Genomic DNA, 25536 nt, shown 5'->3' with positions numbered 1-25536 from the left:
GTATATTCTGTAGTGCAGCCGCACTATTGATTATAATTGGCTATTTTTAAGTTAGCTGGCTAACTTTAACCGGCTGACTTTAGGATAGCTCTTTGGCCCAACCAGATGTAGGATAATTCTGAATATCAGAGTTAGCTAACTTGGCCAGCTAAGTCAGCCTCTTCCAGTTACGCCCCTAACTTAGCCTCCTAAATTCAAGCCGGCTATCTTATTAGCCAGCTAGATGTTAACAAAATTCCTAATGACACAAAAGGTTTATTGTGGAAAGTTGTAGATGCAAGTTGGTCCCAGTCCAAGCCCTTAAAGACTTGGGAGATTACATCTATTATGTTAGGCTTAAAGATTATATCTTCGCCACTAGACCCCTGCCCATTTTCTGTTGTAAAAAGCATTAAGGATGTTGCCTTTAACATTATCAGAGATATGGTTAATTGCTCAATTTCAGATGGCTGTGTACCCCAGGTCTTTAAGCAGGCCACAGTTAGGCCTATTTTAAAGGACAGTAGGAAAGCAGCTTATGATCCCCCAAATTACCGTCCTATCTCTAACCTGCCCACTGTGGACAAGGTGCCTGAGAAGGGTGAGTTATTGCAACTAAATGACAGACCATGTTTGGTTTTCATAAACACCATAATACCAAATTATTGTAAATCCCTTAGGGGTCAATTTTAATAGCGTTGCTCAAGCTAAAATGCCCATATACGCACATATGTGGGCCATGCGTGAGCAGCGCGGATTTTAAAAGCAGCTAATTATGCATGTATGTACACGTGCCTGAGCAAAAAAAGGGGGGGAGGTGGGGAAGGGGCAGGGCCTGGGCATTCCAGGGCAGTTACACAACTTAGTTTTTGGGTACTTGCCTCATTATGGCCTGGATTGGCCTCTGTTGGAAACAGGATGCTGGGCTTGATGGACCCTTGGTCTGACCCAGTATGGCATTTTCTTATGTTCTTAACTCCGTATTTTAAAACCGGAGGCCACAGTGTGCAGCGGCTTTGTTAGCCGCATATATTTACATATATTTACTGCTGCTCCTGATGAGGAGCAAGTCTGCAGAAATCGCATTGTAGGGCTTGCACAGCAGGGTGAGGGGTCCGGGTCAACTGGGGAACATGCAGGGTGAAGAACCAGAGGGGTCTGGATGACCTCGAGATTGACTGGGCAAACTGGTGGACCAACTGGAAAAACTGGGCATGTCCCTCGAGCGAGCAGGTTCTAAAATCCGCTTACCTGCGTGCGTTAAAGCCGGCAAAGTCGTAAGAAAGATACGCAAGGTAGGTTTTCTTGAGTAACCTCTTAAAATGAGGAGCATGCTTATGGACGGGAGGTGTATTTTAAATCGTACGTGCGCAAGTGCGCGAATGTTTTCAAATTCCAGCGTATCTCCGCTCACGCACCCTTACGTGCCCGCATTATAAAATTAGCCTGTTATTATGTAGAATGGATGAGTGTAGATGTGCTGTGTTAGTACACCTGCATGTCTCTGGTGCTTTTGACATTGTGCGACCTGACGTTCTTGTTATGAGGCTGGAGGATATCGGGATCCCTGGAGTGGTTCTAAAGTGGTTTGCTTCCTTCCTAAGCAGCAGGAGACAATTTATCCAGATGCACGATCAGTACTCTTCTTGGCATGATCTCCTGTCTGGTGTCCCTCAAGGCTCGGCATTGTCCTCCACTCTTTACAATTTGTACTTGGCGCCATTGGGATTATTACTTAAAAGCCTGGGATTAATGCACACTGATGCCATGCAGATATTTATTTCATTTGTCGCTTCAGGCTCTTTTCCAACACAATTTTTTCAACAATGTATCTTACAGATAAAAGAGTGGGTAAGCCAATAATGGGCTTGCCTTAAACTGGAGATCTACAGACGTGCTCCTCATCAGGAGCAGCCGTAAAGTAAGGCGGATATCTAGCGCACGTGCACTGCGGGTTTCGTTTTTAAAATTCAGATTTACGAACGGAAGTCTTGGCCCCGTCCCGGAATGCCCATGACCCACCCATGCCCTGCCCCCTTATTCCTCATGCGCACATGGGCACATACGCACTTATTTTGCGGCTTTGTAAAATCCGTGTTGCTAGCGCACAGCCCACATGGTACACGCGTATGTGGACATTTTTGCGCGAGCAACGCTTTTAGAATCGACCTGAAACTGCATTCAATAAGTTGAAATTGTGAAAACCTTTGACGTATGTGCTACCTTCTGAAATGTTCAGGACTGTGCTCCAGTCATTGGTATTAAAGCAGTTGGATTACTGCAGTGGCCTGTACGTAGGTTCACCCAATACACTACTGCGGGTGCTTCAACTTGTCCAGCAGACGGCAGCACGTATCTTAACTGGATTACGTAAAAGTGACTATATTATGCCTAAGCTTAGGGACCTGCATTGGTTACCAGTCAAACATTGGTCGAAGTTCCGGCTGCTAATAATTATTTTTTCAGCTTCTGAGAACTGATTCCTCATGTGTAACTAGAACTATGCTTAGATGGTATGAGCCTACCCGCCTCCTACGTTCCAAAGGGTTAAGGCCAACGTTTGGTACCGACCCTTCAAGATTATAAACATCAGTTGGCAAGGGTCAGGGCCTTTTCATATGCAGCCCCAGATTTATGGAATTCTCTGACAGCACAGCTGAGGACCAAGGCAGACGTAAAGGCATTCAGAAAACAGTTCCTTAAGGAGGCAGTTGGATGATTGTCCAGCTTGTAGTGTTGAAATACATGTTTTATGGATGTATGTTTTTAATGATGTATGTTATCATGTTTTATGTTATTTTTTTAAGGATATAAATTGTACTCTGCCCTGAACATTACTTTGTTGAAGGCTGCGGATTATAAGATTTTTTTAAGTAAAAAATGTTGATGGAGTTATGGAGGATTCGAGTGAGGATTTTAGTGGCCTAGAGGGCATGTATGAGTAAATTGGTCTAAAATCAATGTCAGGGTTTTGAATCTGGTTCTGTAGGGGATTGGTAACCAGTGTAGTTTGTGTAGGACAGGTGTGATGTGGATATGCAGCTTGCATCCTTCTACCAATCATGCAGTGGAGTTTTGTGGAAGACCTTACCTGTTTGGACCTTGTCCAGTGTGTTGCAGTAATTGAGCCATGTACATACTGTGGCATGAATAACATGATTAGATTTGTCTTCTTCAGTCTTCGTAAATTACATCATTGAAAGTGGCAGCTCTTAACTGTTGCCTGGATTTGTGGGATCATGGTGAGCTCTGAGGCCTTCAAGTCTCAGCAGGAGCTCATAGGTTCCAAACTTGACTGTGCATGCTTTCTATTCAGAGAATCTCTGTTTTGTTGGAATTCAGATGGAGTTTGTTGATTTTAGTTCATTCTTGGATGGCTGTGAGATGCGTACTTAGCTTCTAGGAGGCAGTTCAGAAAAAGACAACCAAAATGGTGCAGAGTCTACACCAAAACCCAATGAACTGAGAGCTAAGGACCTATATTTGTATATCCTAGAGCAGAGGTCCCCAAGAGAAGGGCATCATAGGCAGGGCCGGTGCAAGGGTATTAGGTGCCATAGGCGAACCTTCTGCCTTGCGCCCCTGTTCCCCCCTGGTCTCGGCCCTGACTCCTACCTCATTTACACCCGCTGAGTGTGTGCTTCTCTGGGCTGCATGCAGGTTGGGTGCTGCTCGCGGTTCGCCGAATCTTACTCCTCTTTGCTGCAAGTGAGATAGGCTCCGCTCATGGCCTCACATGGCTGCTCTTCGACACCCCTAATGGTTTGCTCCCTAGGTGACCACCTAGTTCTCCTAATGGGACGCGCCAGCCCTGAACATAGGACATTTCAAATCACCGAAAGAGCCAGAGGGTCTCCTTTGGAGGCTGTAGAGGCAAAGGTGACATGTCTGGCCCTTTCAGTGATTTGAAATGCTGGTTAAAGGGGCAGGGTTCCCTGGAGTGTGGCAGACAGAGTGTCAGTGATAATATTTCTAGTTTTATTTGGGTCCATATTCCAGGTGATAATCTTTTATAAGAAGTGGGAACTGCATTTGTTGTATTAGAATAATGGGAATTTTAGGAGGGAATTCAATTATTTTTTAGAGTTCTAGTAATATTTATTGTGTTGTTTACTTATAGTGGTGTTTTGCATTATTTGTATTTATTTTTATGTAAACCGATTTGATTTTGAGAAAGGCAGTATATCAGGAATGATTAAACTGATTTCTTGGAAGTTGGCAGCCCTGCAATACCCCCAGAAACCCTTCCCATCTCCCCTGCATCTTCCCCCTGAGAGGTTGGGGCAGGTGTAGGGGTGGGCGTGTTTGTGGTGCACTCTCTCACCCACTTTGCCCTTCCCACGCCTCTCTCTCTCCCCCTTCCTTCTCTCTTACTCACCCCTTCACCTTTCCCACTCGCCCCTTCCACTCCTCTCTCAATCATCTTCTCCCGCCTCCCTTTCCTCCCTCCCCCTCTCCCACCTCTCCATCTCACCTTCTCAGTTAGCAGGGCCTGGGAAACCTTGCTAGCCTTTCTGTGGTTGCCACTGTGCATCTCCGTCCCCTCGTAAGGCCTGGGAAACCCAACCTGGCTTTCCACCACTGCTGCCACCTCGCGTGAAGCAAAAACAAATCCTTCCCCTGTGGGTTGGATCTGGCCACAGGAAGTAGAGGGATCTTGGTCTGGAAAAAGGAGCTCCATGGGTCACAGTTTGGAGGCCCCTTCCCTAGAGAAGAGATGAGGATATGATAGAAATAGTCCAGTATCTCATAGGTATAAATAATGCACACGAGGCAAACCTTTTTCAGCAGAAAGAGTGCTTTAGATCCAAAGGGGGTAGACTCGGGAGCAACAACAGAAAATATTTCTTCATGGAAAGGGTGGCGGATGCATGGGGCGGGGGTGGAGGCAAAACCAGTAATAGAATTCAAGAAAGGCTGAGATGAGCACAGAGAATCCCTAGTTCTGAAAAAGTGAGGGGAAAGCCACAGACCGTCCCGGGGTCTATGGCACTGCACCATAGAACAGATTATAGGCTCCTTATCTGCCGTCATAGTCTATCTCATTCTGTTTGTCTCTTCCTCTCTCCCTGAAGTCTCTGACCTCGTGTACTGGCGGGACACCAAGACCTCTGCCGTCGCCTTCACCACTATCATGGTGTCACTCCTCTGTCTCTCCCAGTTCAGCATCATCAGCGTCTTCTCCTACTTGGGACTCCTCCTGCTGTGCAGCACTATCACTCTCAGGGTCTACCGAAAAATACTGCAGGCCATCTATAAGTGCGATGGAGAGAACCCCTTCCAGTGAGTAACCCTCCCAGAATGCACAGGGAGCGAAACGGCCTTACAGTCACAGAAAGCAGACAGTTCACATCACCTGCAGTCCCCGACTCTCCCAGCAGGAGGTGCCTCGTGGACTGGTGCAGGAGCACTGGCTGTTAGGGGGGGGGGGACTTACAGCGCTTGCAGTCCCAGCCCCTTCCAATAGGGAGTGCTGTAGCAAGGGATACAGGAGTGCCGGCTGTGGGGGCACTCACAGATCCTGCAGTCCCAGCTGATCCCAGCAGGAGGTGCTGTAGGGTGCAGCAGTGCTGCTGTGGCTGTGGGGACGGTCACAGCTCCTGCAATCCCAGCCTCTCCCAGCAGGGGAGGCTGTAGGAAAGGAATCACAAATCACAGGGTCAGCCATTCTGTGTTTTGGGAATAAACACAAAAATACGAACTGTTTGTGAGAGAGTATGGGGAGTATAAAGGGGATAGGCAGTGCACAGAGAAATGCCTTCCTTGGTTTTGTCTTCCACAGAGCTTACCTGGACAAGGATGTCACGCTGACGAAGGAAGAAGTGGATAATTATGTGGTGCGGTCTTTGTCCTGCTTGACCTCTGCTGTGAAAACCCTACGAAGCCTTTTCCTTGTTGAGGACCTTGTCGATTCCCTAAAGGTAGAACCTCTAAGTGAGGGGGTGTCTTTTGAGTCTGTAGCGCAATCCCACTGAGCACCAGTGTAGCCAGGAGGGCTTTGTGTTCTTATGAGCCTTTCATCCAGTCTTGGTTTTGGATCCTACATGTCAGCACTTCTTGACTCTTCCAAACCTGTTTCATTCTTGCCTTTGTCATCCAGTGGAAAGCTGAGACCTGTTGAACCAGAATGTATTGTAAAGCAGATGTGCACCCAGATAATATCTGGAATTATTTAGACTTTAGAAAATACAACACAGGCTCTCAGAAACTAGAAGTTGTTACACTCCTCTGGTTTTTTTGTGACATGCAGTAGTTTGCCATGGATTACAGTTACACTAAATATCACTTAGATTTGTTATGTAACACCTATAAATCAGCTGGATTCAAAAGGGCCTTAAATCACCTTATGCTAAATTAATTTCAGCTTGCCCTTTCCACATGCCTTGCAGTCTAAATACTCATCCTAAAAGAGAGTAATTAGCCTCATCCTGTGTATGCTTGGCAGGCGTGTGCAGGAGTCTGGCAGACTCTTCTTGAAGGGTTTCCACAGTCTGGTCCAAGGTCCAGTAACGGGGGCCGTTAACGCAGACAGGGAATCCAGCTACACCCATGGCTTAGGCAAGACACAAAGCCATGATATGCATGTACTTCAGAAATGTCTTTTATCAGTGCAGGTCTGGCAGATGTTAAAGATGCCTGTTGGCAAGTTATAGATAGGTCCTAAGAGGCTGGTAGACAGTCTTCCAACATGTGTAGACAGGTAAGGAACCAGAAAGCTTGCCAGTATATTGGACAGGAACTTGATAGGCAGGCATGGACAAAGTCCCAAAGATTAGTCCAACAGGGAGCGTGGTCCTTTCTTCAGACCTTTAGGAGTCTTACTGGTTTCATAGATGAATGAAGGTAGACCATCAGATTACATAAACTACAATCCATTAGTGTATGATTGGTGGGTTTTTAGAAGTTGTTTTCTTCTAAGCAGGTATATTCATGCATAATCCACCTGACAATGGACGTGTGCTTTCAAAGACAATTTGTTGACCAGCATATGCTGCTTAAATAGATACAATGGCTGTCAAGGCCATTGCAGCTTCAACAATTTTGTGTCTAGTTATGTCAGCTAGTTTGTTTTTAGACAGTGTTCAATAGTGAACGATAGCAGTTCTTACAGTTCTGCAACGTCCATCTTGTGTTACTGACTTCATCTTGTTTGGTTCAACTGATCTCACAGATCCTTTAAAGGAGCCTGGGCTATGCCCTAGAGTGCTAGGATGGTAGCTAGAAAATCAAGAGCGAATTACACTCTCAAGATTGCATAAATGTGTGGTGGTATCAGCTGGTAAATATGTAACTTCCTGCCTCCTTCCCTTCTCTGTCTGGAGTTTATAAATGGGGGTCATGATATTTTCAGTTATGGAGTCAAGAGGAGAAAATCTTCAGAGGGATAGCCATGTTAGTCTGGTGTAGCAAAAAATGACAGGAGTCGGGTGGCACCTTATAGACTAACCAATTTATTGAAGCATGAGCTTTCGAAGACAGTGTCCATGTCATCAGAAAATGTGGACATTGTCCTGCCCTGCAAATTCCATCTGGAATGAAGTCTCCATATGGTGCATACCTCATTCCTAGGGTTACCAGGTTACACCATGTCAATCTAGGTCAGGCTGAGCAGGACCTGATTTAGCCCCAGTGCATGCTTGGAGATATAGTTGTGATATCCCTAAGGAAAAAAGGTACTACAAGTGCATAAATGCAATAGGGACAAAACTGGGACCATCTCTGCAGGTTTTAGGTGGAATGGAGTTACCAAGAAACCCTAACACTCAACCTTCCTTAAGGGAATATTAAGTAAATCTGAGAACATCTCTTTGATTGAAGGCTCAAACATAAAAGATGTGTCATCTAGTAGTAGATGAAGGTGCAACAATCGAGCACAAGTTACGGAGAGAAAAGATCAACAAAGAATACTGCAGGTGACTGAAACTGATATTGAAAAATGCTTTACAGCACGGTATAAGATGCAAGCTATCCATCAACTTGCAATTCTTGTACTGTCCTATAGTTTTGGAATTGTAGACTGGCCCCATAAAGATCTTGAACAGCTGGATGAAAGAACAAGAAAACTCCTCCATGCCCATCAGCTGATCTATAAGAACCAATGTATACCAAGATTGCACATCCCAGAAGCTGAAGGAAGTATGGACCTTATAGAAATAGATTGTACATTTAGAAGTAAAATTTAAGACCCGCGCGCGTGTGCCTATGTTGCGCGTTTGCCAGCGTGCGCACATGGACACGCCGATTTTCTAACACAGGCGTGAATATGCGCACATGTGCGCATGTGCTATAAAATCAATTTTATATTGATGCGCATATGTGTGCGGGAATGCTGTCTCGAGCGTGTAAGTGGAGGGAATTTTAGTAGGTACACGCGGTGACAGAATAGGCCTTTTTCCCAGTTCGCCCCAGTAAATGAGAGGACTTCCTAAACCCCCTAGCTAACTTGCTTCCCTTTCACCCTATTATCCCCGACCCTTAAAACCCCACCAGCTAGCATATATTTTTTTGTTACACGACGTACTCGCTGTCCATAGCAGAAGTAAAGTTACGCAGTAGGGGACCCTGGCACGCGTTTGTGCTTGTAAATATTTACGTGCTGGATTCATGCTACAGACCCGGTAATTAATTGTCCACACCATGCAGACTTATTTCTTCTCCTGCACTTGTAGGGAGCTGGTCTGTCATGATAGGTTCCTGTGTCTCTTTGCCTCCTCTGTCCCTTTTATAAAATTTGAACGAGACTTTAAGTGCTTTCCTAGCTCTTTTTTTTCTCCATGTCCGCACCATCTGCTCTGTGGATGTTGGTGAGCCCTACAACATTGTCGATAGTGTAGGTGTGCCGAGGGCCTGAAAAGGTTGGAAAATACTGTGTTAAAGAGCGTGTGTGTGTATATGAGAGGGAGGAGAGAGCTTGGGTGCCCCTCCTCCCCTTCACTAATCCAAGACAATCTCAGGGTGACAGAAAATCAAAAGTTCCCTGGCAAGGAGAGCAGGTGATTTGTTTTTAATCTTATTGGTTTTAATTATGGGTGTTATTTGATTTGTCTGCTATTTTGAAATATTTTATGGGTGTTTGGGAATTCTAAAAGAACTTTCATATGAGGATTTAAATATTAGCTGTTCTCTTTGTCAGCTGTTTTGAAATATTCTTTTTATTAGTATGGTTTTACTATTCTGATTGACTATGTATTTCTTTATTGTTTGATGTTTCAGTTTTTCTGTTGTTGCACTGCATAGGTTCTGGCTTGTTGCGGTTTCTAGTTCAGTTTTTGTTTGCCCATCTCTATTTATACTTTATGGTCTCCTTATTCTATATTTGGTGAGGGTCTATCTGTGTTTTGCAGGCGTGACAGGTGAGATATTCTGCTAGTGTATAGTTTCTGTGTAGGGATTTATAGCAGCCCTACTAGTTCAATTTTCCACATCCAGTGTGCATTACAATCCCATGTGGCAGGGGTAGCCAACTCTGATCCTCGAGAGCCACAAACAGGTCTGGATGTCAGGATATCCACAATGAATATGCATGAGATAGATTTGCATGCACTGCCTGCACACGATAAGGCCCTACCACATGCGATACTGGCACATTTCACAATAAAGAATGACCCTGTTAGACAGACGAATTCTTTTGAATATTGACGACCAAAATGGTGTGGGGTCTGTATTGGAAGACTTAGGAGGAGAGGCTGAAGGATCTGAATATGGAAGAGAGGAGGTGCAGGGGAGATATGAAACAGACCTTCAGGTACCTGAAAAGGTCTAATGATGCCCACATTTCAAACCTTTTCGTTGAAAAAGAAAAATGAAATTCCAAGGGGGACACTCAGAACCAATATCTGGAAATATTTTTTCACAGAGAGCGTGGTGGATGCCTGGAATGCCCTTCCAGAAGAAGTGGTGAGGGCGAAAACAGTAAATGAATTAAAAAAGGGCATACGATAAACACTGTGGATCCCTAAAGGCTTGTGGATGATAATGAAGAAAAGGGTTCATGGGGTAACCTTCCCAGAGCAGCAGTTAGTACCCTTAACAGAAGGCATGGGGATTACTACCCTTAATCAATTAGCCTTGATGCTTTTGATGCAGCTGCAACACATAGTGGCAGTTACTACCATAAGAAACTTGCTGGGTAGACTGGATGGACCATTTTGGTCTTTTTCTGCCGACTTTACTATGTTACTGTAACCTGAAGCAGTTTAATGAACAGATATGGTACAAGCTGAGCAGGATCCTCTATGTTTTTAAAAACACCTGGAGCTGGAGTGACTAAGCTGTTCTGATTTTCGTCTCTCTTCTTCCTGTAGTTTCTCTTTCTGCTGTATCTTCTTACCTACATTGGAGCAGTCTTCAATGGCCTGACCCTCCTTATACTGGGTGAGTAGAAAACTTGAGGATGTCACAGAGATCTGTTCCAGACTCTCTTCTGACCCGATAATATGGTTCTGGGAGTTCCTGGTGGATGGGGGTTGGAGGTTGGGGAGGGTATTTCGGGCTGGAAGTGTGGTAGGAGGAGAAGCCTGGTGATTAGAGTAGCAGGCCGAGCGCTAGGGAAGCCAGAGTTCAAATCTCGCTGATGCTTCGTATGATCTTGGGCAAGTCAGTTCACCATCCCTTGCCTCAGGTGCAAACGTAGATTGAAAGCCCTCAGAGCACAGGGAAACACCTGCAGTACCTGAATGTAATCCACTCTGAAGTGGCTGACCTGTCACGAAAGGTGGAATATCAATCAAATTTAATTAAATTTGGGAGCCGAAGACTCTACTTCCATTCCCTCTCCTTCGATTGGTTGGTATTGGACCTTAAGCTGGTCAGTTATGAGGCAGTTTTGAAAGGGGACTTCCATGGCAACCAGATGTTCCAGTAACACAGATGTTCAACTGTGGAAAACACTACTTTCAAAATTGCCCAGTCCTCAGCAGGGAAAAGTATGTGTTGACAGTAAAGTATTTGGGTTAAAACAAAATGGCAGCACTGCAGGCCATGGGATTTTCAAAAGGAAACTCTGCAGGTGGTTTCCCTTTGAAAATTGGTTTGCAGACCACTGAAAATTGCCCTCAAAGAGGTCAATTTAAAAAAAAAATGCTTAGCACTTCATTCAGGTTTCCAAGTTCTCAGCCAAAAATGTACTTAAATTTAGAAACTATAAACTTAGGCCAGCAATTTCAATTCAAAGGATCTAATAGGCGATTTTCAAAGGGTTTAGGAGCCTAACATTGGGAGTTAGGAGTTTAAATTGATCCCGTTGAAAATTGTCTAGGAATGAGCTCAGCTCCTAAGGACAAAAGAGCATCATATGAAGCCAAGTAAAGGCATTACATGTGAAACAAATGTCATTGCTAAAGTAATCAGCTTCTGTCTGTCTTTGGATATTGAAATGAAATTGCATGTAATAATAAAATAATAAAACATTTATTACTCGTTCACTCCACTGTTCGCAGAGTGTTGTACTATCAGATTCGGCAGTCCCAAACTCTCTCAGCAGGGGTCACTAGTGAGAAAGGTGCAGGAGCACTGGCTGGGGAAGAGCTCCCAGCTCCTGTGTCTGTGTCTCCCTGCACAGAGTCCTATAGCAGGAATGATTGTTCATAGAGTTGAATGCAATGTATATCATGGAAGGAAGGGAGCCTGTCTCGGGGTGCTGCGGCCGCTTCATTTTTTTTTAAATTTGGTAGGTTAAGGGGTAGGGGGATCATAGAAGCATGATGGCAGAAAAAGACCATATGGTCCATCTAGTCTGCCCATCCTTCCAGTTTATGTAGACCTTCCAATTCCCTTCAGAGATCCCCTGTACTTATCCCCTGCTTTCTCGAATTCAGATGCTGTTTTTGCCTCCACCATCTCCAATGGGAGGCCGTTCCATGCATCTCTGTAAGATAGTCTTCCCCCTGTCACCCTCATCCTATGACCCCTTGTACTTCAGCCTCCTTTCATTGAAAGAGGCCCAACTCGCATGCATGGAAACCTTTGAGATATTTGAAGGTCTCTATCATATCTCCCTTATCTTGCCTTTTCTCTATGGTATACATGTTTAGATCTTTAAGTCTGTCCCCACATGCAGTAGAATGAAAACCACTGACCAATTTAGTATTTATTTATTTGTGCATTTTATATACCGTTGTTCCAAAATGAGATCACAACGGTTTACAAAATCAGTGTTCAGATTCTGGGTCAATATTCCCTTAATGGGACAGTGCAACAGCATATACATATCAGAGGTCATATTTTTACATAATCAGGTTCATCACAATATCAAATACATATTCTAGGTCGACACATTAATAATGAGTACTAGTTAACGAGGGTACTATGATGGATTGTAACCTGTAATTTTCAATTCGTTGTCAGACATGTTATACTCAGTAAGTTGTCTTTTTACACTTTATATCGGTCAATACTAAATGCTTAATCTATTATCATAATCTTAGGTTCTGACGTGTTGGTATTTACGTTAGGTCGTACGCATTTCGAAAGAGCCATGTTTGCAGTTCTCGTTTAATACTCTTTCTTTCTGTTATCAGACATAGTGACTCTGGAAGAGAGTTCCACAGCTTGGGGCCTGTTATGGAGAACATTCGGTCTCTTATTTATGTTAAGTGTGTGCTCTGTGTTGTAGGCACCTTTAGAAGTCCTTTGTTTTGCGATCTTAGGGCTCTCTGAGGAGTGTATGAAGTGTCACTCCTATTAAGTATGGGTTAATGTTGTTGATGATATTAAAAATTTGAGTTATTACTTTCTAAGGAATTCTGGATTTATTTTATTTTATTTTATTTATTTATTGTTTTTGTTATACCGAGTTTCATGACAGGCATCACATCAACCCGGTTTACAATTAACAGAGTGTGTAAAGCATAACGTAACGTAAAACAATGTTCTCAATAAGAACCTTGAACTTTAAATACAGTGAATCAGATAAAGGATGTGAGAAAGTTACAATAAAATAGGGAAATTAACTTGGAACTGGAAGAGGGGAGAGATTGAACAGAGCAATATTTACATTTCAGCCTATTAATGTAATAGATGGGAAGCCAGTGCAGTGCTGTCAGCGAGGAGGTGATGTGGTCACATTTCCTTGTCCCTAGTAGGAGCCTGGCTGAGGCATTTTGTAGTAGCTGAGGTGGTTTAATAATCCAAAGACTAATCCAAGTTATAGGGAGTTGCAGTAATCTATGTTTGAAAATATTAGTGATTGTAAAACAGTGCAGAAGTCCTGTATTGTAGGTAATGGTTTCAGCCGATGTACTATTCTCAGCTTTGCGTATCCAGTTTTAATTAATTTGCTTATATGCTTTTTCATTGAAAAGTTCTCATCAGTCTGTATTCCTAGGTCCCATACTTGATCTGATGGTAAAATTTCCTAGGTCTAGGGTTGGTAGTTTGGTTATCGTAGAGTTTCTCCTTAGCCAAATGATTTCTTTCTTCTTTCTTTTTGTGTTTAGTGTTAGTTTCAGCTAAGATAGTTTTTGTTGTATTGCCTTCATGTATGTTAACAGGATAAAAGCAGGTTTTTCAAATGATTTGTCGAATGGGATGTAGAATTGTATGTCATCTGCATATAGAAAGAATTAGATTCCTAGTTCCACTAGTAATGTGCAGAGGGATAGCATATAAATGTTGAATAATGTCGTCGAGATTGCTGACCCCGGGGGAACACCTGTATCGATTGGGAAGGTGTCAGATAGGTTATTGTCCAGTTTTTACTTGAAATGATCTATCTGCTAGGAAAGAAGAGAACCATTTGATGACATTTCCATCTATTCCTATATTTCTCAGCTGATGGCATAGCTGGGTATGGTGTACGGTCTCAAAGGCTACTGTTAGATCAAGTAGTACCATGATATAGAATTTATCATTGTCAACCCCTTGTTGAATTAAGTCGGTTAAGGAAATGAGTAGGGTTTCTGTTGAGCGATCTTTTCTGAATCCGAATTGGTTTGGGAATAGAATATTATTGTCTTCTAGGTAGCGTTCTAGTTGTGATAGCACTGCTTTTTCTAGGACTTTAGTGCTGAAAGGCAGGTTGGATATTGGTCGATAATTGTCCCAATCGTCAGTTCTGCCAGTTTTATTTTTAAGGGTTAAGAAAATGCCATACTAAGAAAATGCCATACTGGGTCAGACCAAGGGTCCATCAAGCCCAGCATCCTGTTTCCAACAGTGGTCAATCCAGGCCATAAGAACCTGGCAAGTACCCAAAAACTAAGTCTATTCCATGTAACCATTGCTAATGGCAGTGGCTATTCTCTAAGTGAACTTAATAGCAGGTAATGGACTTCTCACAGCTTCTCACAGCTTGTTTGACCCTATCGGGGACCAATCCTTCTGTTGGCGAGTGGTTGACCATGGTTGTGATTGTTGGAGTGATTACGCTGGGTACTATTTTCAGGGAGTTTGCAGGGGATAGGGTCCAGTGGGTGGGTAGCTGGCTGTAATGATTTGCTTAATTTCAATTTTTGATACAATGTCAAATGTGTTCCATTTTGCTTGCCCAAGTTTTTCTTCAGGTTCTTAAGTTGGTGTGCAGGAGGTGAGTTGTGTTTTTAACTTATTGATTTTTTCTAACAGAGTAGTGGCATATTTGTTGCAGGAAATCTTTGAAAATTTGTAGTTATTTGAGATGGAGGAAGATGGGTCTTTGATTAGATTTTAAACTGTTTCAAAGAGTAATGGAATTAAATATTGCACTGTGAATCTGATTAGCATAGTAGTTGGTTGTTTTTTGGGTTGGTTTTTTTTTGCTTTATTGATTTGTTCATGGTATTTTGTTAATAGGTGTTTGTATTTTTCTAGGGATTCCATATTTTGGCATTTTCGCCATTGCCTTTCAGATTTTCTCAGGATTTGTTTAGTAACCAATCTCTGGACCAACTCCAACTGGCTTATATCCTTTTAACAGTGCGGTCTCCAGACTTGTACACAGTATCCCAAGCAAGGTCTCACCAGGGACCTATACAGGGGTAATATCCCTTCCCTTTTTCTGCTGACTATTCCTCTCCCTATACAATCAAGCATCTTTCTGGCTTTTGCTATCAGTAAATCCACCTGTTTGGCTGCCTTAAGATCAACAGATACAATCACCCCCAGATCCTGCTCTTCTTTTGAACTTAAAAGAACTTCACTTCCAATTCTGTACCTCTCCCTTAGGTTTTTGCATCCTAAATGGATCACTGCTTTTTTTTAGCATTAAATATTAGCTGCCAGTCTCTAGATCATTCCTGGAGCTTTGCTAGTTCTCTCGTCATGTTTTCCACACCTTCTTGACTGCCTATCCTGTTGTAGATGGTATTATTGGCAAAAAGGCAAACCTTTCCTAATAATCCTTCCAGTATGTCACTTAAGAAAATATTGAAAAGAACCGGTCCCAGGTCTGATCCCTGAGGCAGACCACTAGTAATGCCCCCAATCCCGAGTAAACTCCATTTACCACTACTCTTTGTCACCTCCCACTCAGCCAGTTTCTAACTCAATCAGTCGTTCTAAGTTCCATACCAAGGACTCACTTTATTTATAAGTTCTCTATGGGGAAACAAGTCAAAGGCTTTACTGAAGTCCAAGTGCACTCTGCCTAGCACGCTCCTTTGATCCAACTCTCTGGTCACCCAATCAAAGAAATTGAGCAGGTTCATCTGATAAGATTCACCTCTGGTAAAACCCTGCTGCCTCATATCTTGCAAGCTATTGGATAACAAAAATTGCACTAAACTCTGTTTTAGCAGCGATTCCATTAGTTTGCTCACATCAGAGGTTAGACTAACCAGCCTGTAGTTCCCCGCCTCCTCCTTACTTCCACTTGTACGAAGAGGAACCACATCTGCCCCTCTCCAGTCCTCCAGAACTACTCCCAATTCTAAAGAAGCATTGAAAAGGTCAACCAGCGGAGCTGCCAGAACTTCTCTAATTTCCCTCAATAAGCTCGGATGTATCTCATCCGGCACCATCGCCTTATCTAATTTAAGTTTAGTTATCTCCTTGCACACACACTGTTCTGAAAATTGACTGATATTTACCTCACTGCCAATCTTATTTGTATACATTTTATATGATCCTGTTCCAGGCCCTTTTACAGTGAATACTGAACCGAAATATTTGTTAAGCAATTTCGATTTTTCCTCATCAGCCTTAACATATTCCTCCCCTTCACCTTTGAGTCTCACAATGGCACCTTTGCACTTCCTTCTATTACGAACATATCTAAAAAAAAAAGTCATGGCCCTCCTGTTTTATTGTTAGTGCTATTTTTTCATCCATTTGAATTTTTGCTTTCCTGACTACTTTCCCAGTTTCTTTTAGCTTTTCCAGATATTGTTGCCTGTCTTCCACTTTCTGTGCTCTCTTGTAGTTTATGAATGCTAAACTTTCTTTCGAAAACCTTAGTGGCCTCTTTTTCCTCTATCCTTTATTTACTTTCCTAACAAAAAGGTTATTTGCCTTATATCATCTCCTTTTAGTTTTGTCCACTGCTCTTCTACTTCCCCTAGATTTTCCCAACCTGCTAAGGGCTCCTTGAGATACTCCCCCATTTTAACAAAATTAATTTTCCTGAAGTCTAGGACCCTCGCCTTTGGATGAACCTTTACCTCTTGTGCTCTAATACTGAACCATACTATCTGGTGATCACTGGATCCCAGATGATTAGCTACAACCTCAGCGGTACTGTCCCCGCGGGTAACCACCAGGTCCAGTATCGCCCCCTTTTGTGTGGGTTCCGTTATCAGTTGACAGAACAATACTCCTTGCAGAAAATCGAGGATCTCCTTGCTTCTAGAAGACACTGTAGCCAGGATGTCCCAATCAACATCTGGCTGATTGAAATCTCCTAGCATCAGTCCCTCTCCTTTCACAGCACTCCTGTGAATATCCTCCATTAAATATCTATCCATCTCCTCTGTCTGTGATGGAGGTCTATATATTATAATACAATATATAGAGGAAAAAGTAATAATTGTAAATTCAATTAACAGCTTCTTAATATACAAATTTTTATTACTCATATATATAATTAATATATCCCAGAATCGCTGAATACATACATTACATAACATTCCCCTTGATTTTACAATTAAAAAATGACCACATTAAAATTTATATCCCACATAAATCAAATCACACCTTGCACAAACACACTTACTCATATCCACATCCACACCTTACTTATAAAATTACCCCTAGATACAACAAGTTCCCTAATACACATTAAACTCCCACTCCTTTACTCCTATTTTCACTGCACTTGTTAATTAACTACACGTATTCACTGAATTGTCTTATAATTCTTCCAATATGTAAAGTATTCTTCAGGTACTTCTTGTAGTTGAAACAAATAAACGGAGATCTTCTTGTAAAACCTTCCAATATGAGCGAAACTACCCCAACAAAGGATCCCTCTTCTTACCTACAATAGGTTTGTTTAGGGGGAATTAGTATGACTGGATAAGACTCAGCCATCTGCTGACGATACCAAATTACTAATTTTTCAAAGTCATGTATAAAGTTGTTCTTCCTATAGATCTCATAAGGACCAAGTCTCTAATGGATCCAGCAATCACCCAAACATATCTCGTTACGCTGCTAATTCAACTGGCAAGGTCAGGTCGACGCCATTTTGGAAAACGATGTCAATCAGGCCCAGAGCAAGGGACACTCTGGGCCCCCACTAGCCCCCACTGAGCCTTTACTAATGTAGGGGGGTACCAGGGGTGGGAGTATAGGGACTTGGGGTGCCCCCCCCCCAGGGTTTTGATATATGGCTGGATGATGAAGGTGGGGTTTGGGGGCCACTAAACCCCAGGGATTGTCAAGTATTGGGAACCGAGAGGAGAGGGTGGGGGCTGCTGGGGGGAGATGTTTGGAAGGGGGATTGAAGACATTAGGAGGTCCTTTTTTGGATATAAAGGGAGGGGTTAGGGAAGGAGCAGAGGCGTGGTTTTAGAACAGTTATTTTTCCCTTTTTGAAGGTCCAGAGCTGCCTCAGAAGACAGCAGGAGTGCAGGCAGGGGTCACCAAAGACCTCCAGGGTGATTTGAGAGTTTGGGGGATTGTATTTTGAAGCACTTGGCCCATTAAATTTTCCCATGGGACCCGCACTAAAGTCCCTCCCCCAAGAAAATAACTACACCTCCCTCAAACCCGATAAAATTACAGGGCTGACGTTTTTCAAAGTCAGTTGCATTCTTTTATTAGCCTAGGATTAGGTATGCATGAGCTGCTTTGCAAAATTCTTGCATGCAAATACTATGCAAAGTAGGTCATTGTAATAGGGATGGATTTCAGGCCCTAATATCACATGATATACAGTGCTTATAGAGAATTGTAGCTAATCTATCTATTAGTTTCAGGGCCGATGTGTCCACTAGATGAAGTAGGCAGTTGCCTAGGTTGCCAAACATTAGGGGGTGGAAAGAGCAGCCATGTGGGGCCACGAGCGTAGCCCATCCTGCTTGCCGCTGAGAGGATCAGAGACTTGGCAGGCTGCAAGTGGAGCACATCCCGCTCATGATAGAAGAGAGAGAAAAGGGCCTGGGAATGACCAACGACAGGCCGGGGAGAGCTGAAGGCAAAGCCAAAATGCCTGCAGAAGGAAGAAGGAGAGACTAAGAGAGCCTATGAGCCAGAGAGAGTTTGGAAGGGTGTATGTGTGTGTGTGTGAGACAGAGAGAGTGAGCCTGTGTAAGGGAGTGAGAGTGCATATGTGTGTGTGTGTGTGTGTGTGAGAGAAAGGTAGCCTGTGCAAGAGTGTATGTGCCAGAGAGATAGGGAGCCTGTGTGTGCAAGTGACAGAGAGTGTCTGTATGAAGCAATATATGAGAGAGAGAGAGAGAGAGAGGGGGAAGGTGTGTGTGTATATGTGACTTGCCCAAGCTCCTTGTGACCTTGGGCAAGTCACTTTACCCTCCACTGCCTCAGGTACAAACTTAGATTGTAAGCCCTGTGGGGATAGGGAAATACCTCTAGTACCTGAATGTAATCCACTTTGAAGCGCTGAAAAAAGTGCGAAAAGCGGAATATAAATACAGATAAGAGAGAGGGAACTTCTATGAGGGAATATGTACGTGAGTGAGAGAGAGAGGGAGCTTGTATGAGGATGTGTGTGTGAATGAAAGGGATTGTGTGTGTACAAAAAAATGATGGTGTTAATGAGAGAAAGAGGGAGGGAGCCTGTGAGAGGGTGCGTGTATGAATGAGGCAAGGAATCTACGTTTGTGTGTGTGTGTGAGAGGGGGCCTGTCTGAGTGATTGAGGGCGTGTGTATGTGAGGGAGAGAGGGTGTGAGAGCGACAGAGCATGTGTGTGTGTGTGTGTGTGTGTGTGTGCGCGTGTGTGTGTGGTAGGGTGTTCATACGTGGAACAGCCTGTGTGTGTTTGTGTGTGAGAGAGAACGAACTTGTATAATTATTTATGTGTGTATGAGAGACAAAGGAAAAAGTTTGGGGCATATTTTAAAAGCCCTATGTGCGTAAATCCAGGAGGATTTACATGCGTAGGGGGGTTACACGTGCCGGGCCTATTTTCAAAAGGCCCGGCGGCGCGCATAAAGCCCCGGGACGCGTGTAAGTCCCGGGGCTTGAAAAAATTGGCGGTCCGGGGGCGGGGAAGGGGCATGGCCAGAGGCCTATGCAAGGCCGCTGGGCCGGGGGATCACGTGCCGGCAGTTGGCTGGCACGCACAAGTTATGCCTGCGTGCACATGTTATAAAATCAGGCGTACATTTGTGCGCACCGAGTAGCGCACACAAATGTAGGCCACACATGTACATTTTAAAATCTGCCCCTTTGTGCGCAACCATCCCTGTTTCCCACCCCATCAGCTAATCTACAACAATCTCAGGGCATCTGGAAATCAAATGTTGCCAGGTATGGTGAGTGGTTCAGTTCATATCTTTGTTAGTTTTAATCATTGGTTGTTAATATTTGATGTGTGCGCTGTTTTTAAATTTTTGTTTTGTAGTTGGAACATTTTTTTTTTATTTGTATGAGTTTTTAATTATTGGGTGTCATTCTATTTGTCTGCTGTTTTTAAATATTCCTTTTACTAGTATGGTTTTACTATTATTGATGTTTTATTTTTCTTCATTTTATTGTTTGATATTTTATGGAGAATGGCAGTGTTTCTGTTTTCCCATTGTTGTGCTGCATCCAGAATCTAGTGTCATGGTTTCCAGTTCAGTGTTCAGTCTTCACATTTCTAATTTTTACCTCATAGTCTCTTTATTCTGTATTTGGTGCGGTTTTGTCTGTGTTCATGTGTGATCAAACTTGAGGTATTCTGCTAGCGTGTAGTTTCTGTGTAGGGTTCTATAGCAGCTAGGTTTGTTCTGTTTTCTAATAGGAGGTGTCTTGGTATTTTAGGGCCTGATGTAATATTTACAGCGCTTCCTTTTCATAGGTAGGATTGTTACTATTTGAGTGCTGGTACTTAGTGCTGTTTTAGTATGGGAGGTTTACTATATTGTAATTGTAATTAACTTTACTCATGGCTTTGACTACCAAGCCTACACCCAACACACATTACAATAGGTCTAATACCATATGAGTTCCAAGTAGGTTTTTATTGCCTTTCAGCAGGGCTTTCTGGTTAAAATACAACATGTATATTATACTTACATGCACTGCTGTAAGTGATACTTTGAATGTCCTTTTCATGTAAAATCTATTATTATAAATGTATAATTTTTACTTCTGTGTTTGGGCTTGGGATGGATGGCGCAAGGGAGAAGGTTCACCTAGGGCACCTAATACCCTTACGCCAGCCCTGATTAGTTTGTACCTGAGACAGTGAAGGGTGAAGTGACTTGCCCACGGTCACAAGGAACAGCAGTGGGATTTGAATTCTGACTTCCAGGGCTCACAACCAGTAAGTTACTGCTCTACCTACAGGTTTCTGGAAGTTGTTTTGGTAGCTGGCCCAATTTTTTGGAACACCCTTCCTGAAAATTTGCATTTGCTGGCCTGTGCTTCGTCCTTTAAGAAGGCACTGAAAACGTATCTTTTTTCATGAGCTTTCAGCAAGGGCTAATTATGTTAATTTTATGCAAACTGCAAGGAGGGCAAATGTCATGCTTTCTGGTATCTACTGTCTTAGGGTCTGATTCACATAGACACAAAATGGGAAAAAAGCCGTAGTGAATCTGGAGCTTATTTTGTCAAAGCTTGTGCCCTTGCCTGATGTTTAATATATTTCATTATGTACTCCGCCTCAAACTCTTGCTATAAGTGGGGGTTAGAAATTCTTGTAAATAAATAAATATGCATACATACATACAAACTCACCCACATCCGTCTCTAACCTCCTCCTCCTCTGTGATTGCAGGTGTGATAAATGCATTTACGTTTCCTCTACTGTACAGGCAGCATCAGGTGAGTCTCAGTACATGGACTGGACGTGCTCGGAACCACTTCAGCGCTTCGAGGGGTAATTTTCAAAAGCTTCTATGCACAGAAATGGGCTTTTGAAAACTGCAACTTTTACATGCATAATGCCTTTGGAAATTCACTCCATAGAAGGTTTTGCATGCGTAAATGGGCTTTTGAACATTGCTACGATATATGCGACTTTTACACGCGTGACTCCTTTGAATATTCACTCCGTAGTGTGACATGGAATTTGTACAATAGAAGTTGTACGAATGTCCCCAAGATGTCAGGATTAACCCACCTGAGTGTGTAAGCCAGAAGCGGGGTCTTTAGCTTTCAGGTTGGGGTCTGTGAAACCGCACTCTAGGAGACGGCTTTATTCTGTTCCAAGTAATATTTGAGATATAATTTTTTTGTCTGCCGTGCCCACTCTTAAAAGTTTGTTTCAAATGCAGATGTGACCATTGACTCCTCTGTCTTCATGCAACGACCATCTCCCTCTTAAATCTTAAGCAAGCCGTGTGAAGAAATGTAATTAAGCATAATAAAATCCAAAGAACAAAATTTGGGGAAGCCATAGACTAGAACAAGGGTGAAGGTAAATAGGTGGGCACTGGGAGAGGCGTTGTGCACAGATAGTGCTGGGGAGAATGAGCACCAGGTGACACAGTTGTCAGAGCTCTGATAGGTGAGTTCCCGTTCAAGGTGCTGTGAAGGTAGAGGTCAGGAAACCTTTGGGACAATGATATGGATTTTTGAGTCTTTCTCTCTTTCCCTCTTGTCCTACAGGCACAGATTGACCAGTATGTGGGGCTGGTGAGGAACCAGTTCAGTCGGATCCGGGAAAAGTGAGTATCCACAATGGTGTCAATTTTCAAAGCTATCTAGCTGCCTAGATATAGAGTTAGGAAAGTGCATTTGAAAATGTACTGTGGCTAAGAGGATAAATTTAGCTATTCAAATTCTGAGCAGCCCCGGGGGGCACTGATTTTCAGTACTAGGCACCTAACTTAGGTGCCCAAAACTAGGTACTGGAGTATCTGGTCCTAAATTAGTTTTTCTGTGGGACTTGGGCCATTCACCCCTTCCCAGTGGAGTTCGGCCTCAATCCGACTCACCTCCTTCAATCCCAGAAGTGAAAATCATGGTTCCTGACCCGCCTCCTGATCCCCCACTCCAACATCAAGGGCGCTTCTGACTCCCTTCTCCTATTTCCCCACCTGAACGTGAAAGGAGCACTGGACTCCCCCCACCCAGTGAGCAGAGGTCTCCCATGGTGATGGCCTCATTCGACAGTGAGCAGCTGCACTTGCAGGAGGCTTTGGCACCGATCCTGCTGGTGAAACGGGGGTCCTCTGAAATTTGGAAGTGCAGATTCCAGAGGGAATGGGTGCCTGGAGACAGCTTGATGTTTGGGGGAGAAAATGCAGGGCACCTTTGCTCACTGCGTTGGGGATTTGGAGGATCAGGAGGGGGACCAGAAGCCATTGTTGTATCAGCCAGCAGGAGAGGAGGGGTCTGGTCTCTGCAAGGGGGCACATATGCATGCAGTGGGAGCTGGATCATCGGTCCAGGTTGAGGTGTATTTTATGTTATCAATGGGGTAAATTTTTGTAACATTTTTTTATTTATAATCGTTTGATAAGCTTCCACAAGAAAACCTAGTTACAGAAATGTTGAGGCTTGAGTAAATGTAATAAAATATAACGATATCAAGAAAAATAAAGAAAGTCACACTATACAGCCCCCAAATAAAAAGGAGAGGGGGGTAAAAAGGAAAAGGTAAGAAAAATAAAGGAAAAGGCATAAATAAGATAAATTTACACTCTTATCAACCAAATCCACAGACCTCCCCCTGCCTAAAGCAGATGTATCCTCAGAAGCAGCTGAGCTTGAAGAGTCCAGTCTAACTAAGACTGACCACAAGGAAGACCCTTGTATCCACAGGGGGTATGACGAGGGTGGATAGGGACAAGCGATCTCAAGCTGGCAAAAGAGAGAAGGAGCCCATAACAGTACTTTCAGGCTGGATATCACAAGCCTGAGAAGCCTCTGAAGAAGCGGACAGTTCCCCGCTGGGTTCCTCTAAGCTTGTTCTTCCTCCTTCGGTTCCCGCAGCAACTCCATCTCCAACAGCTTGATGCTCAGCATCACTTCAACGCAACAACTTGAGCACAGAGCTCCGATGTTGAGGATGAAACACCGGCAGGACAGAGTCAGGGGGCGGTGTTATACACCAAACACGCTTATGGACGCTTCTCCATGGGTACAAGAACACTTAGATTTTGTAGAAAGTTTAATTTTTATTGAGCAATATAAGTATTCTTGGGAGATGCTGGATGCCGTTTCTCTGACAAACAGACCACCAGCATCTCGTCTATATACATGAACTGATCCTTCTTTTATAGATAAAATACAAACACAGTACTAGGTCAGAAATTCTTAGGTTGCGTGACCACCTGGAGTATCATTTACATAGGTTGTCATGTCAACAGCATGATACAGTATCCCTACATTACCCTGACCAGTTCTCCAAGTTGGGGCCCATTTACCATCACTCTTTAGCTAATCCTTTGTTCTGTTAAAATCTTGCTGCTCAGGGCAATTGTTACATCTTAGGCTGTGTTTACAGATGCCCCTGTAAGGACATTCTAGCCTGAGGTTCTGACCATTGCCTTCTGCTCTTGTGACCTTATAATTAGGCATCACAAATTGTCGCCAGCTTCAACTGCTGTCCAGGTGTCCTTGGAATTCCTCCAGGTCAGGCTCAGTAGGGCATTTAAAGTTCACATAGCCAGAAAGGCTAAGATAGCAAAGGATTCTGGATCAGTTGCCGTCTCCATGTTGATCTCAAGCTCAGGCACACATATCAGGGGGGAGGGGGTTTTGAGAGAAACTCAGATCCAGCCAGATCGAGCCCCCCCCCCCCCTTTGCTCAGTACAGCAACGGAGTTATCCCCTGCCCCCGCTATCTCCAGACCTTTTCCCAGGAAGACTTCCATTCGCTGTTGAGACATTGATGTCAGGGTTGTGGTTGGTGGAAAACATAACTTAGCCTTCTTCTTGGAAGACATCTTGAGCCAGAAACAGTAGGAATCCAATTACTCAGGAAAACAGCAAAAGCAGAATGAAGCAAGTCCATCGTCACATCACCATCTTAGCTCTCCCTGCCCCCCCCCCCCTCAATGGGGTAATTTGAATGAACCACTGAGCAGCAATATTATAGCCAATTAAATAGTGAGAGGTGAAAATAACTGCCTAGCCTTGCACTCAGTAGCTCTTTGAGAATTGGCTCTGATGGGTCAGCAGGCCAAGGGGGCTAAAGGGTTAAAGAATGAGGGTGGGGACTTCAGCTAGAAGGGAGGGGCAGGGAGGATGGAACATATTGTTGGGGAGGGAGCTGGGGCAGGTTCTTAGCTGGGAATGGGGAGAGGGTGGGGATGTTTAGAAAGGGAGTATAGCTGGGGAGGGGTTTATGAAGGAAGAGATTGCTGGTGGGGAGAATTTACTTTCATAGGATGAGAATCGGGCGTTTCTCACCCTGCTGAAAGAGATTTAGGGTATGAGCTGTGGAAAGGGGTGGTGTCGGATGCACTGTGGGAGCATTGCCAAAAAAAAAATGTACCAGTGCACCTCACCCCTGTCCTATCCTGACCTTTAGCATTCTCTGCATAGGACTGCAGTGCACCTCAAAGAAATAAAGAACAGGATTGAACAGCCAGATAATAAACCAACATCCGTGGCAAACACTACTACTACTTATCACTTTTAAAGTTCTTCTAAGCTTACGCTGTGAAACAATTTGGCTTCTTAATTAAGATTACTTTACTAAAGTGGTCTGAGCTTGAGTTCTGGCTCACAGAAACTGGTCAGACTGCTCAGCTCATTTCCGTCTTTCCTGCCTCTGCCTGCAGGGATTTTATGGCTGATTAAAGATTTTTTTCACAGCTGCTATATCCATAGTTCTCCATCAGCAAGCAGGCATGAATTAGCCATAATGTGTCATCCGATGGCGCTGACATGGATGCAGCTCTCAGAGCTCAGCAAAGAGTTTACTGAGCAGGTGCGGGAATTCCTGCCCATGCACTGCCTTGTGACTCCCTCACCATTTCTTTTTCTGAGCTACTTATTTGGGGTTTGTTTGGTTTTTTTTAGCATTAATGCACTTATTTGTCTCATTGCTTCTTCTGTTTTGCCACTGCCTCAGTAG

General features: G+C 43.6%; 1 protein-coding gene across 1 annotated transcript in view; it reads left to right on the top strand.

The window, feature by feature from the left end:
* Nucleotides 1-25536, top strand: part of LOC115072913 (reticulon-2-like) — a 40258-nt gene that overhangs the window by 6000 nt on the left and 8722 nt on the right. The window contains exons 2-6 of the mRNA XM_029570909.1: nucleotides 5055-5262; nucleotides 5762-5900; nucleotides 10284-10353; nucleotides 21283-21329; nucleotides 22116-22174. Of these exons, the coding sequence (XP_029426769.1) occupies nucleotides 5055-5262; nucleotides 5762-5900; nucleotides 10284-10353; nucleotides 21283-21329; nucleotides 22116-22174 (523 nt within the window). The remainder of the gene's footprint in view (nucleotides 1-5054; nucleotides 5263-5761; nucleotides 5901-10283; nucleotides 10354-21282; nucleotides 21330-22115; nucleotides 22175-25536) is intronic.

The sequence above is a fragment of the Rhinatrema bivittatum genome, chromosome 11 (assembly GCF_901001135.1).
Source record: "Rhinatrema bivittatum chromosome 11, aRhiBiv1.1, whole genome shotgun sequence".
Classification (NCBI taxonomy): Eukaryota; Metazoa; Chordata; class Amphibia; order Gymnophiona; family Rhinatrematidae; genus Rhinatrema; species Rhinatrema bivittatum.
The sequence above is the reverse complement of the archived record's forward strand: the minus strand, read 5'-3'. Positions and strand labels throughout refer to the sequence as shown.